This window comes from Periophthalmus magnuspinnatus, chromosome 16 (genome assembly GCF_009829125.3).
Source record: "Periophthalmus magnuspinnatus isolate fPerMag1 chromosome 16, fPerMag1.2.pri, whole genome shotgun sequence".
Classification (NCBI taxonomy): domain Eukaryota; kingdom Metazoa; phylum Chordata; class Actinopteri; order Gobiiformes; family Gobiidae; genus Periophthalmus; species Periophthalmus magnuspinnatus.
The window spans coordinates 25875803-25890638 of record NC_047141.1 but is presented as its reverse complement, the minus strand read 5'-3'; the positions used below and the strand labels follow the sequence as shown (position 1 = coordinate 25890638).

Genomic DNA, 14836 nt, shown 5'->3' with positions numbered 1-14836 from the left:
AACAACATGGTCATTTTTTAGGTTTTAATGAGTCATTTAAAAAACATTTCCCCAATTCGGGTCAGAACTTTAAACCTCAATATCTAAGACAGAAAGAAAAAAATACACAACTCAACTCAAGACAATGTTGAATAGCAAGTACTGTAACTGATCAGTAACTTTTATGAGTGTAGTTTAAAACGTGACTGACTTGTTAATTTGTAAGTTTTATAACAAGGAAATAACCATCCTGTTACTCCTCTTATCAGTAATTTAAGAGGGTGAGTACATAAGGAGCCATCACAGAACACTCACTATCTACTGATGAAAAGAAGAGCAACAGGACTCAAGGTAAAAACACCATAAACATTTGATTTGATTGATTGTTCTAAGTCCTTCAGGTTGACACAAATATGTCATTGTACTGAGATTAGATGGCTCTGGTCTTCATTTCCCTCTCATTAATACTTGGAATGTCCGCTGCTCTTCCTCAAGGTAAATGTTTATCAAACTTTTACACAATCCAGTGGTTAAATTATGTGTTTGATGACTTTATATTCCTGAAGACATGACAGGAAAGATGCTGGTTTTTCCACAAGAAACGAACACGGCTCATGTGAGACTCACCCCCTCCAGACAGAACCTGGGAGCGGTCACTGTTTGCATGAGGTCAGAGATCAGGGGGAGCGCACACACCTAATGAAGTATTTTTGCGATAACACTGTCTTGTCTGTAGTTGATAGTTTTCATATTCTAAAAGGTGATGATGTCGTGCTCCTAGATGGGGGTTAAGGGACCGTTTTTGCAATATTCAAAAAGCAAATGCACAAATGTTGAACGCACAGACTGTATATATAAATGACACTAACTAGCTAACCTGCTAGCCGCCGCGTTCCAAATAGGAAGTGATTATGGGTGCACTTCCAGCTCCATCGACTCTGCTGCTGTCAGGCTCACCATTTTGGTTTTAAAATGTCCGTATTAACCCGCTCTACATGATTCTGCTATTTTTATTTCATTATTGTGTCTGTAAATCAGGATATGAGCATTAATGAAAGACAAATCGGCTGCCTTGGTTGCTCGTGCTAGTGTTAACAACAGGTTTGATTGACAGCGTTGCTAAGGAAGGGGCGTTACCTTCAACAGCTTCACTCCAGATTGGCTCTTTGGTTGCTATGATACTCACGGTCTGAATTCTAAATCAGGAACTCTATAACTTGTAGCCTATAACTTGAGCTTCATTTGGCAGGAGCCGGACGCTATGGGAGACGCCACACTCACTTAGTGCCCTTCTTTATACAGTTTATGCTTAAACGCCTAAACGACTAGACCTAAGAACTTGCTATAATGACAAACATCACAATTTTAACAATATTCATTTTATCTGCCCCCATCTGTATTAAATTTTATTGGCCTATGTTGTGATGTCATCTGAAACACAGCAGATGAATAAATGAAAGATCAATATGTTTATACCATACTGGAACAGTCCAGGCAAATCAATAGCAAATGCTCCAAGAGAAAGTTATACAGTGTAGTTTAAACAAGGTGACATCATTTATTTAAAAGTTATATAGTGTACGTACAACCCCAGTTCCAATGAAGTTGGGACGCTGTGTAAAACTTAAAAAAAAATACAGAATACAATGATTTGCAAATCCTTTTCAACCTATATTGAACTGAATTAACAACAAAGACATGATATTTAATGTTCAAACTGATAAACTTTATTGTTTTTATGCAAATATTCACTCATTTTCAATTTGATGTTTACAACACGTTCCAATACACCTGGGACAGGGGCATGTTTACCACTGTGTTACATCACCTTTCCTTTTAACAACAATCAATAAGTGTTTGGGAACTGAGGACAGTAGTTATTGAAGCTTTGCAGGAGGAATTCTTTCCCATTCTTGCTGAATGTACAACTTCAGTTGCTCAGCAGTCCGGGGTCTCGTATTTGTCATATTTTGCGCTTCATAATATGCGACACATTTTCAATGGGAGAGAGGTCTGGACTGCAGGCAGGTCAGTCTAGAACCCGCACTCTTTTACTTTGTTGTTTATTCAGTTCAGTATAGGTTGAAAAGGATTTGCAAATCATTGTATTCTGTATTTTTATTTAAATTTTACAGAGCCTCCCAACTTCATTGGAATTAGGGTTGTTTAAACAAAGTGACATCATGTATTTAAACACAGTTAACATATCTTTCTTTGTGTTGGCAGGTATTTCTCAGACCTCACCAGACCATTCACTTTTTTTGGTTTGGTGACGCCCTCATACAATAATGACTTTCACATATTCAAGATGCCTGCAAGAGATGAAATAAATGTTGATGTCAGAAATATTGTCCTAAATTTTAAAGGGCAGGATTATCAGCTCAACAGGTGGCAGTCAGTGTGCGGCACGTGGGACGCAGCTTCAGGTCTGGTGCAGCTGTGGGTCGATGGAAAACCTTCAAGTATGAAATTTGCCACTGAATCCAACATCAGTGGACCCATGATCATTGTGCTTGGACAGGTACAAACGCCACGGAACCTACTTTTTTATTACCAGACTGATAAAATGACAGAACCATGTTGTACCCACAGGACCAGGATTCCTATGGAGGGAGTTTCGACAGTGGCCGGTCTTTTGTGGGCATGATCAGTGATGTGCACATGTGGGACTATGTGCTCCCTCCACACCACATAAACAACTACAGGCGCAAGTTTACTTTTCCACCTGGAAATGTACTTAACTGGAATTTAATAGAGTTTCAGATCGTTGGCAAAGTTCTGATCCAGGAAGAACAACATCTGTAGCGAGTGATGTATGGCTTGGTTGTCTGGTTTGTTGCATTAACTGTAAAGGGCATAACAAAACTTCCTAAGTAACATAACTTCCATCAATGTAGTGATGAAAATGATTAGCTGCAATGACAAACCATCTCTGCCATTAGTTTGTAGAGTTACATCTTTTACCTTCACACTTTTAGAGCCATAAACTGAAGCTGCGATCAAGGCAATAACAAGCTCAAACCTCCATGTGAATATTGATATTTACAGTTTTGATACAATAAAAATGTTAAACAAAACACAAGTCCACTACAACTGGTTCTTGGGGGTTTCTCGTACAGGGTTTCCGTTGTCTTTTTTCTATTTTTTCTGTTGTTATTCTTATCTCTATGTTCAATGTATGTTGTTTTTGTTTATGACATTTTATTTGTGTATGTAGATTTTATTTTTATTTTTTTACACATTCTATATGTTGTTGATCTGTGAGCAGACAGAAGAGATGTGTGAAGGATGCTGGTCTTGAATGCCAGGAATAAGCTCTGAATGTATTGTGTGTTTCATTTTTTTTTTTTTTTCAGTTCAGAAAGATAAAACAACTACCATTTGAATACAATGTCTTTTGTGAAATGTGTAGCATGCCGATGTGACATTGTGTGTATTTCTTCGAAGACTCACGGCCACGAGCATTTTCCTTGAGAGCTCAAATGTGAATCACTGTTGCCTGATCCTGGTCTGAATATAACGGGCTAATAATCACATGACCAGTGTACTACACTATAGCGCCCCCTACGCTATCCATGGGACATCAACACTGTCTGATTTGTGCAAAACTTGGGGATTAAATTATAAGTATGAAAAGATGCAAAGAATTTGATTATGCATATGGGGCATTTTTCATGGTTGGCCAGTAGAGGCACAACAACTCCTAAAAAAACAATTCAAAGATTCTTAGTATGACTGGGTTGAAATTTGTGACACTTATACACTGGCTGACACTGATTAAATTCAAAATTCACACTTAATGCTCAATGCTATAGCGCCATCAATAGGATTGAGGAGAAAAATATTGCTTTGACAGAAATGGTTGAACTTTTGCAGAAAATTCATAAAGCATTAGACCCATGCCCTAATTTTTGGCCAGTAAAGCCAATCTTTAGCCAGTAAAGAAGTAACTGGTGAGGGGCGTTGCACTTTGTGAGCTTCTTCTTCTTATGTGTTCCCCCAGATAATTGCATTTTTGACCCACTGAACATCGCCAAAAACTCCCAAACTGGGTATGGAATCAATTGGCAAAATTTGCCAGAGGCCAACAAAATTCAGAAAAGTGACACATGCGACACATGAGACACATGAGGCACTATGATGAAAATAATGTTGGCCATATTGAAATCAAGTGCCTAGTCGGGGTTTGGTCCAAATGAGTTCAGATTCGGCATGCCACATCCAGAGACAGGTGTAGCACACCAGCAAAAACACCCTCATTTCTTGTTTCTTCAATGATTTCTCACGGCTCAAATTTGAATTACTAAAGTGTGATCCCAGCCGGAATGGAATGGACTATGAAGTGTAATAAAACTGAACACTATAGCGCCCCCTATAGCGCCATAGCACTACCATAGACATGAAATGACAACATTATCAGATATGGGACATTTTTCACAGTTGGCCAGCAGAGGTGCAAATACTCCTAAAAAATCTTACACACACATGCTCAGTCCAAAATGTTGAAATATGAATCCCTTATACACTGACCTCCACTGATTACACTGATATGTCACACACAGTGATCCGTGATAAACCCCTCCATGGCATGAATAAAGTTTACAATGGGGGAGTTTGCAGGACATTCACTTATGTGCTCCTGATCTTAAAAGTCAGAGTGACACCCTAGTTTTGCATCTAGGAGCATTCACATTCACCACTAGCAGTTTTATAATGATTATTATTTTTATTTTTTTTCAAAGTGATCGCATTTTTGATGGGCCAAATGTCAACGAAAAGTCTCACATAGAAACATGGAATAGGCATTGCAGCTGACAAACATATTTTACTTTAGGTTAACAATATTCAGAACAGTGATCTCCACGTGACAAGCAAACAGTCCAATCGTTGAACAGCATGAAAAGGACGAACAGGAAGTCGGCCATATTGGACCGAAAAGTTGGCATCATTTTGACTTAATTTTAGTTTTTAAAAACAAGTCCAAGATTTTTGGTCTGATTAAGCTCATATTTGACATGCAACATCAAGAGACACAGAAATTCAATAATCAGCTATTGTTTTTGCATATGCCTTAGGTTTTTGTTTTGTTTCCTGTTTTTTCGATGATTTCTCACGACCATGGGAATTGGCACAGAGCACAAATTTGAATAAATGAATAGACTCTGAATATAGAATAGAACAGTAATAAAACTGAACACTATACTGCCCCCTACCATAGACATGAAACGTCAACAGTATTTCATTTGTACCAAACATAGGAATTAAAATCTATTCAAAATGATATTATGGATATGGGGTATTTTCATGGTTGGCCAGCAGTCAATGTTTTTTTTCTTTGTTTTTTTTAATCTTCCATGCACATACGTAGTCCGACCATGTTGAGATTTTAATCACTTATCCACTGGCTGCTACTAATCAAATTAATGCATCAAATCAGTGCTAGACTGCCACCTATAGGAATTGAAAAGTTTACAATGGAGAGAAACAAAATACTTTGACATTAATTAGTGAAACTAAAATCACTTAAATGCTTCTCATCATAAAAGTCAATGGGTGTTTCCCAATTGCCAAGAGGGATTCACGTCATCAGAGCTCCACCAAGTGGTGCTCCAATTCCTCCCAAGTCCTCACATCCTCCGCACTCGACTCCTCCGTTTGGTTCATTTACCAAGGGTGCACCTGTGGATCTGTGGCCACCTCAGGGTGCTTGAAATTGCCCACAATGCACTGCAACTTAAATGCATTTTAATAAAATGACACGGTAAAAAGACTAAATATTTTACTGTTTTGCCACATTGCTGCAGATAACATATCGATACCACATCGATTGAATTCAAATTCAATTCAAGGGATCGGATCGGAGGGAGTTCAGTTCGGGAACCACAGGATTTCATCTTTGCTGTTTGCAGATGATGTTGCCCTGATGGCTTCATCGAGCCAGGACCTGCAGCAGACACTGGGGCAGTTTGCAGCTGAGTGTGAAGCAGCTCGGATGAGAATCAGCTCCTCCAAATCCGAGGCCAGAAAAAGGTGACTTGCCCTTTCCGGGCGGGTGGAGAGTCTCTGCCTCAAATGGAGGAGTTCAAGTATCTTGGGGTCTTGTTTGCGAGTTGGTAAAGGATGGAGCGTGAGATTGACAGGTGGATCGGTGCAGAGTCCAGAGTGAGTCGAAAGGCAAAGATTTACCGGTCAATTTATGTTCCTACCCTCAACTATGGTCATGAGATTTGGGTAATGATCAAAAGGACAAGATCGCGGATACAAGCAGTTGAAATGGGCGCTCCTTTAGAGATAGGGTGAGGATCTCCATCACATGGAAGGAGCTCAGAGTAGAGCCGCTGCACCTCCATGTCAAAAGGAGCCAGCTGAAGTGGCTCGGGCATCTGTTCCAGATGCCTCATGGACGGCTCCCCTGGGAGGTGTTCCAGGCATGTCCCACTGGAAGGAGGTCCTGAGGGAAGACCCAGGACACACTGGATGGACTATGTCTCTAGGTTGGCCTGGGAACACCTTGGGGTCCCACTGGAGGAGCTGGAGGAAGTGCCTGGGGTGAGCGAAGTCTGGGAGTCCCTGCTTAGACCTGGCCCCATATAAGGGTAAGAAAATGGATGAATGAATTCAAATGCAGCAAAGTGAGGTTTTGTTTTTTTTTGTTTTTTTGTCACAAGGAGATTGGGGATAAAATGATCCTCTCAACATGTTTTAGGCTGTGCATCTATTTACTTAATGATCAGCCTGAATAACTTGACAACAGATTCACTTGGCCTTCATTATTTTCATGTTTTAATGACTGTTGAGACATAAAGACACTTCAGAATACATTTAATTTGTAGAAGCATTGATATTTTTTAAAACTCAGAGTTTTATCTCATTTGATCTGGTCACGTGACATGGCACAGTGGCTCCCTCTGGAGCCTGTTCCACAGGTGCTCCAGGTGTGAGCAGGACAGAATTTTTTTATTTATTTTTTTTATTATAATGCAAAAAAAAAAAAAAAAGCCTGAATAGAGCAGCATAATAAGAGGTATAAAACTATAGCTCCCCCTATAATACACATAAAAGGTTAAAAAACATCAAATTGTCATGAAACCTGGAGGATTAGTTGTATTCAGCAGAACATACAAAAAGTCAGTTGTACTAACATCATATTCTTTGTTCGCACTGTGGGAACATAAACATCCACTGCTTCATATTGGAGTTTCCAAATATATATACAGAGACAAAAATTACTTTATGGGAAAGTTACTGAAAATTTACACAAACATTATTTAGATCTCTCCAAAAAAGAAAAAATGAGTCAATTACTCAATAGTTGTATTATGCACGAGGTGGACCCCACCAGTGTAATGAGATGTATGTCTGTAATGAGAGATGTGTGTGTGTGATGTTCTATGACTCTCATGTGCAAAGTGCAAAGTGATTGAAAAGTGACACAAACATTATTGAGGTCACTTCAGTCAAAAAAAATCCATTACACCATGATTGAAAATGATCAAATGATTGGGGCATTAAAAGTCAAAATTTTGCGCACACATGGTTTTTTGTGCACTGCACAATTTTTGAAATTTTGAGTTTGTAAAAATGCTTTTATGTGTGTAGTAAAGAAGAAGAAAAGACAAGATAGCTCCTCACGATTTCCAGAAGGTTCTATATAAAGAGGGAATTTGAGAGCGCGCAGCGAATGTGGGTGAGGGCCGATCATTGCCGCTTGCGGCTATGTTTTTAAAGTTATTATTTTTGGTAGTAAATAAACAATGCAAATAAAGTATGAATAAAATTTGTTAAAATGTATGGTGAATTTTACCAATGATCATGTGACTGATAAAAGCTCGGGCATCATGGACACAACTGGTTTTAATCCTAAAGGTCCCATGTCAGTAAATCATTGTCCTGTTAGTTCTAGTTCCAGTACTACCTGTTAATAATAAATAAAGAGTGTACATAAAGTGAACAGTCACAGACCCCACAGACCCCACTGACTGAAGTGAAGACTCAAGGTAAGACCCTGATTTTGGATGTTAATAGTTGGCTACATCAGGTGAACTCTAAATGCATCTGTTGGGTTGTGATTAGATGGCTCTTGTGCATTTTTGTCTCATTGATACTTGGAATGTCGGCTGCCCTTCCTCAAGGTAAACATGTATGTCGTGTGCTTATTTTGAAGTGTTTGCTATTTTTGGTGCATGTCACATTTAAAGGAGACATATAATGCAACCTTAATTTTTATGAGCTTTTAACCATGTTATACAAATGTAATGTCTGAGTAATCTGGTATTATCATCGTATTCAGGCTTGAGTGCTGAGAAAATTCTGTTTTTTTACCTATAGTTTAGTGTTTTAGTTCTCAAAGCTTTTATCCAATCAGAAAGCAGAATGAACCTCACATTTGGGTTACCAGTTCCTACAACTGAAAACAGTGAAGGAAAACACCAAAATGACTCTTTGATTTGAATCCTCACTACCTACACCTCAGTACTTCAGCCATTCATTAATCAGAGCTAGTGCAGCCTCTGGAGGTTTTGAGGTTTCACGTGGGATGAGTGGTACATGTATACATGGGCACCTGTGTACTTTGTGTGTATTTCTAAAGATATGACAGGAAAGATGCTGGTCTTCCCACAAGAAACGAACACGGCTCATGACTCACCACCTCCAGACAGAACCTGGGAGCGGTCACTGTGTGCATGAGGTCAGAGGTCAGGGGGAGCACACAATCTGGGGGAGACAGTGAACACTTTCATTAATGGTTTTGTTTTTCTTTTGTATCTGCAGGTATTTCACAGACCTCACCCAATATTTCAGCCTTTTCTCCTTGTCCACACCCTCATATCATAATGAATTTCTCATTTACAAGATGTTAGTCAGAGATCTTCAATTTTGATATAAAAAATACTGTCAGAAATTTTAAGGGGCAGGATTACCAGCTCAACAGGTGGCAGTCACTGTGCGGCACGTGGGACGCAGCTTCAGGTCTGGTGCAGCTGTGGGTCGATGGAAAACCTTCAAGTATGAAATTTTCCACTGAATCCAACATCAGTGGACCCATGATCATTGTGCTTGGTATGATAGACACTACATGCTCATGACATTAAAGTATATGGTGTCACGTGCAGGGCTGGGAGCTTGTATATAACTAATTGCACATTTTTCAGCTTTATTTTGGAAAAAAAACTGAACAAAGTACATTTTTAACTGGCAGCAAACATAAAATTTTGACTGAATGATGCTCCCATGCCTCTTGATCTTTCTAGAATGTAAAGATGCCACTGAACCAACCCATTCATCCGTGTAAGTGCAGTTGTAATAAATATGTTATGCTTTTTTTCTTTTCAGAGTTCTTGTACATTACGAGCTTCAGTGATTATGTTTTGGTGCTTTTATGAGAGTGTTTTGTGTGAAATTAACCAGGTGTGGAAAGAACTCATGTAGGTTACAGCTTGCCTTGTACATTCCTCCAGCAACACTATCTCATCTCAGCATCAGCGCCAAACACGGCCTCAACAGCCAGAAATAGGCCAAGATCAACTGCTCTGAAACGGGGGAGTAGTACAAAGCCTGGAGATTGTATCTAACTATATTATCTGCATACACAAACACAAAGATCGCTCCCATTATCTCTTTTGCTATGGAAGCAAAACATGAAAACTTGACTTTGTGGCTAAATCTTGCATATTTACATAAACTTATATTTCAATTCATTAATGCACGTTTGAGTAGTCCTACAGTATCCTACATCTGAGGCTTGACTGCTCTTAAATTTCTGTTTTCACCTGCCCTTGTCTCCGCCCACTGCTCTGCACTTTTATGTAAAGTTATATATAAAGTTATTTCTCACCAGGTTGCTCTGGGCTAACATCTCAAAAAAGCAGTAGTAGAGGTATTATTATTATTATTATTATTATTATTTTATTTTTATTTTTTTTAATTATTATTATTATTATTATTATTATTATTATTAGCAGTAGTAGTAGTAGTAGTAGTAGTAGTAGTAGTAGTAGTAGTAGTAGTAGTAGTAGTAGTAGCAGCAGCAGCAGCAGCAGCAGTAGTAGTAATAGAAGTACCTTGGGCTAGGCTATAGAGGTAGTAGTAAGTAGTATAACTTTAGGCTAGGAAATCATAAAAGCAGCAGCAGTAGGAGTAGTAGTAATAGTAGTAGCAGCAGTAGTAGTAGAAGTAACCTTGGGCTAGGCTATCAATAAAAAAGGTAGTAGTAGTAAGTAGTAAGTAATAGTAGTAGTAGCAGTAGTAAGTAGTAGTAGTAGTAGTAGTAGTAGTAGTAGTAGTAGTATAGTAGTAGTAGCAGTAGCAGTAGCAGTAGCAATAGAAGTACCTTGGGCAAGGCTATCAATAAAAGAGGCAGTAGTAGTAAGTAGTATAACTTTAGGCTAGGAAATCATAAAAGCAGCAGCAGTAGTAGTAGTAATAGTAGTAGCAGCAGTAGTAGTAGTAGTAATAGTAGTAGCAGCAGTAGTAGTAATAGCAGTAGTAATAGAGGTAATCTTGGGCTAGGCTATAGAGGTAGTAGTAAGTAGTATAACTTTAGGCTGGGAAATCAAAAAGCAGCAGCAGTAGGAGTAGTAGCAGTAGTAAGTAGTAGTAGTAGTAGTAGTAGTAGTAGTAGTAGTAGTAGTAGTAGTAGTAGTAGTAGTAGTAGTAGTAGTAGTAGTACTAGTAGTAGTACTAGTAGTAGTAGTGGTATTTGTGGTTCTTTTGCAAATGCATAATGAACCAACCTAATTTGGCTTGGCTCATGAGGAGTAACAGTTTTTGCTTCAGTCGATCAGCCACCTGTTTCACTCCCACAGAGGAAATACAATCCACCACATTCTGTTACTGTCGCTGTAAAAATGCAAGAACGGCACTAAAGCCAAACTAGTTTTCATAAATAGACAAGCCTTTTTCTCCCTACGTCTGCTTCCTTATTCTCTATCCAAATGTTATTCCCTCTCTGGATCCAGCCATCTCAACTTTGAGATTTCAATCCTGCAGCTTGTTTATTTTGTTCAATGGGAAACTTTTGCCTCCGAACTCCAGTCCCCTCCGGATTTCACCATCTCAGTGGAGGAGCAGTGTGCCGACCTAAAATACTTTACAATACAACGGCCCAGATGGGATCATTCACAAATCGCACTTCTTGCATTTCCGCTGTCACCCAGACTGGCCTGTAAACTGCTCTATTTTTTAGCCCTAACCAGTCGAGACAAGTGGGATTTTGCAGGACTCTTGGAAGAAATTGCCACACTTGCTCAAATGGTGACACTGGTGATGCTTGCGGGCTGCACTTGTGAAACCTCCGGAGACTCCAAACAATAAATTAGCCTGAGCCGAGGCAAGTAGCAGCATTCACGCTTTAACGCCTATCTTTTGACATTCCCACTGAATCAATTAAGCATTATGTGCAGTGTGTGAACCCAGAAGGAGACGTCCCTGGCGGAAAAGGCCGGCCGGCTCCTGATGTAATGGAAGGCAACGTTTTTCTTTGTACAGAGAGCCAGAGATTGAGTATTGGGGCATATTGCAAAGGGTCTGATCCACCGGACAATGAGGGACAGTGTCACCTGGGATGCCATTCGCTCTCTTTTCAAGTACAAGGACCACAGAGAGTCCAAACCTGTCCACATAAAGAAATTCACACACTATAAAAGGTCGGAATTAATGGTGATGCGGAAATATGATGTTTTATGTAAAGCACCAATGGAGATCTTTCAATATAAAAGAGGTTCACAAAACTGTGCATGTGGTGCTCAGGTTTGCCTGCACTTTTGTTTGTCTGCCTATGTACCTGTGTGTAATGTATATGTTACATTCTATACAATGCCAGGTGCTTTTAGGCAAAGTATGAAATAGATGTTTTATTATCTACTTTAGACATTATAGAATCCTCCAGGAAAAGTGTGACAGGTTTCAATGTTAGATTTTATTTTTAGTAAAGGAAAGTTATTAAGTTTAAAACGTTTTTTTGTTGTTGGTCATAATATCATCGGGAAACTAAGAACTGAATTAGCAGTGAGCATGGTAAAGTAGGCTTAATCTACCAGAAAAAAGTCATAAACAACTGGTACAACGTGAAGGTAATACAGAATAAGAGCCGCTGATTTATCAGTGAAATAAAGGATAACTGTTACTTTGGCTTTGTCAGAGAAGAGAAAAATATTGATTTTTTTCTTAATTTCCTACTTTGCCTGTAACATATCCATTACATACATTATATACATTACATGCACTCCATACATTACAAAGATTGCATACATTATTGTCGTGTTTTTTGTCCAATTTTATGTGAGTCAACTAAAAAAGTCATATTCAGTGATCAGGCCCCAAACAAAACAGAGAGCAGCTGTAAAAGGAAATTATATAGTGTAGTAAACTGCAGTGAACCAAGGAGTTTAAATGTGTTTCTGTACCATAATGGACTGATACTGATTCGTCTATAATTGTTATCAAATCTAAAAGAAACGTAGAACCTTTAGAACCTTCAGCATGCTGCTTGTGTCCAGATGGATCTCATGGCAGCATGGAATTAAACTAGCAATTGTGCATTTATTAATTATAGATGTGCAAAATACCGAACGACGTGCATTCTTACTGTGAGGGGGGGTTGCCTTTTCATAGAGCTGACATGTAATTTGCCCTTGTGATGTCAAGCTTAATGCCATACTGTGCAATATTCCAGGCAAAACATTAACATCTCCATCTAGAAATGCAGGTGCACTTTACATATTGACAGAATTATCTAAACAGGAATAATTATAAAGTACAAGAGAAGAAAATCGGGTCGAGTAGTTGCACAAACAAATGGCTTTGCACATATTACTGAAATGTTGTTGCATCTTTCACACGTTGATGGCTCGAAGATTAAATGAATGTTGTCCAGGAGATGCATCCTCTGGTTTGTTTATTCACAGATATGAGGCAGGCTTCACCACTTGACACACATAATCTTGTTACGTTCTCATGGAAATCAAGACCTGTGAAATTAAACATGAGTGTGAGCCATGAATATACATTAGCTATTTTTACGCCTTTTCGCCACATTGCAACATCTTAATTCTTTCCCATGGCAGAATCGCTGCTAATTTCATTCTCAACACACTCCCAGCAGCAGCAGACCCAAAATAATACAATACAATGGAATGCGTTCAAAGATAATGTAGTTAGTCGATAAGAAGATGGCTCCAGGCTGCAAAAAGTCCTGTACTACTCGGGCACTTTTTATCATTCACGGCCTGTGTGTTTCTTGTGCAACGTGTGTATGCTGTTCTGCACCTGTCCACTTGGTGTCACTGCGCAGCTTGTCACAATACGCAATAAATACAACCTCCAAAGGTCAGTTCTTTCACCCTTTTCTGCTTTGTTCTTCTGTTGCAGGTGAGACAGCAAAGGTGAAATGGGCGACCAACACAAGTAAGTTCATATAATTTTAAAAGTACCGATTCATATTTTTGTGGTAGAAAAAGTTGAAATATATCCTGTTTGAAGTTCAGAATATTGGAGTAAAATCAATAAAAAATTAAAGCCGCAAGCGGCATCGAATGGCCATCGCGGGCCGTGCTTCGCACTCGGCCGACCCGGCACTCCCTGTGGGTGGCACTAACGCGTCTACTCTGTTTTCTGATCTGTTGTTGTTTCTTCATCACAAACTGCACTTGTGTTTTCTTTCATTTTCACATATTTAACAGACATTCACTCACATGGTCTTAAATCAAGGCTGTCCAAACTTTTCTCATTAAGGGCCACATATATATGTGTGTGTGTGTGTGTGTGGGGGGGGGGGGGGGGGGGTCTGTGTGTGTGTGGGGGGGAGGGGGGGAGGGGGGGGGGCGTGTCGTCACATGATCTCATCGTCGTGGAGATGAGTTGTTTACAGATTCTAGAATCAGAGGTTTGTTGTAGGGGTAAGTTCCCGCGCAGCTTTGGCTCATAACTTCTCAGACACCGATGGAAACACACGCAGAAAACGATCGCTCCACGACTTTCACCATGAAGCCTTGGTACCTGTACACGCCTGAGGACGACACTCACCTCTATGATGAGGACTTCAACCTGGACGCTCTGCTCTGTCCCACAACAACAGGGGACGGTAAAGAGCCAGAGGAGACCCACCTGGAGTCTCCCACCATCCAGGACTCCTCACACCCAGAGGGGAGAGGTCCGGCCCAGGCACCCCTGGACGAGGTACCAGTGGACGAGGTACCATTGCTCGAGGTACCCCTGGACGAGGTACCAGTGGACGAGGTACCATTGCTCGAGGTACCCCTGGACGAGGTACCAGTGGACGAGGTACCATTGCTCGAGGTACCCCTGGACGAGGTACCAGTGGACGAGGTACCCCTGGATAAGGTACCCCTGGACGAGAGCGCTCTGGTCAGGGCGCTCCGCCAAGAGTTGGAGCGAACGAGGGCTGAGCTCGCAAATCAGGTCCAAATGAACCGATCACTGGACCTGAGGCTCAACACTCAGGAGAGGATTGATGAAGAGAAAGACTTGGAGATCCAAAACCTCACTGAGGCCCTCCAACAGAAGGACAAAGAGCTGCGTCAAGAGGCTGAGGACCATCGGCAGAGAAGGATCAAGCATCTCGGGTCAGTGCAGGAGATGATGGGGGTGAAAAGGGAGCTCCACAAGCTCAAAAAGGCAACAGCAAACACAGACTTGGAGTTAGAAAAAGTCACTGCGTTGCTCCAAGAAAAGAGAAGGAGCTGGTTTCCCACGTCAGCGCTCATAAACAGCTGAGAAACCTCTACATCATGGCAGGGCACGAGAACATGCGTCTGAAACAGGAGCTTCACAACACCAACAACTTTACAGCTCAAATGGAGCTGGAGTTCTATAAAGTCAAGGAGAAGCTCCAGAAGAA

General features: G+C 40.3%; 1 protein-coding gene and 1 pseudogene across 1 annotated transcript; both read left to right on the top strand.

Moving 5' to 3' along the window:
- The first annotated feature begins 273 nt into the window (after window positions 1–273).
- LOC117384431 (C-reactive protein-like) lies at window positions 274–3062 on the top strand. The gene is made up of 5 exons (XM_033981756.2): window positions 274–330; window positions 414–474; window positions 546–648; window positions 2206–2500; window positions 2572–3062. The coding sequence occupies exons 1-5, from the start codon at window positions 304–306 to the stop codon at window positions 2782–2784; spliced, it is 699 nt and encodes a 232-aa protein (XP_033837647.1). The 5' UTR covers window positions 274–303; the 3' UTR covers window positions 2785–3062.
- A 4755-nt stretch (window positions 3063–7817) lies between these two features.
- LOC117384237 (C-reactive protein-like) lies at window positions 7818–9493 on the top strand (annotated as a pseudogene).
- The last annotated feature ends 5343 nt before the right edge of the window (window positions 9494–14836 follow it).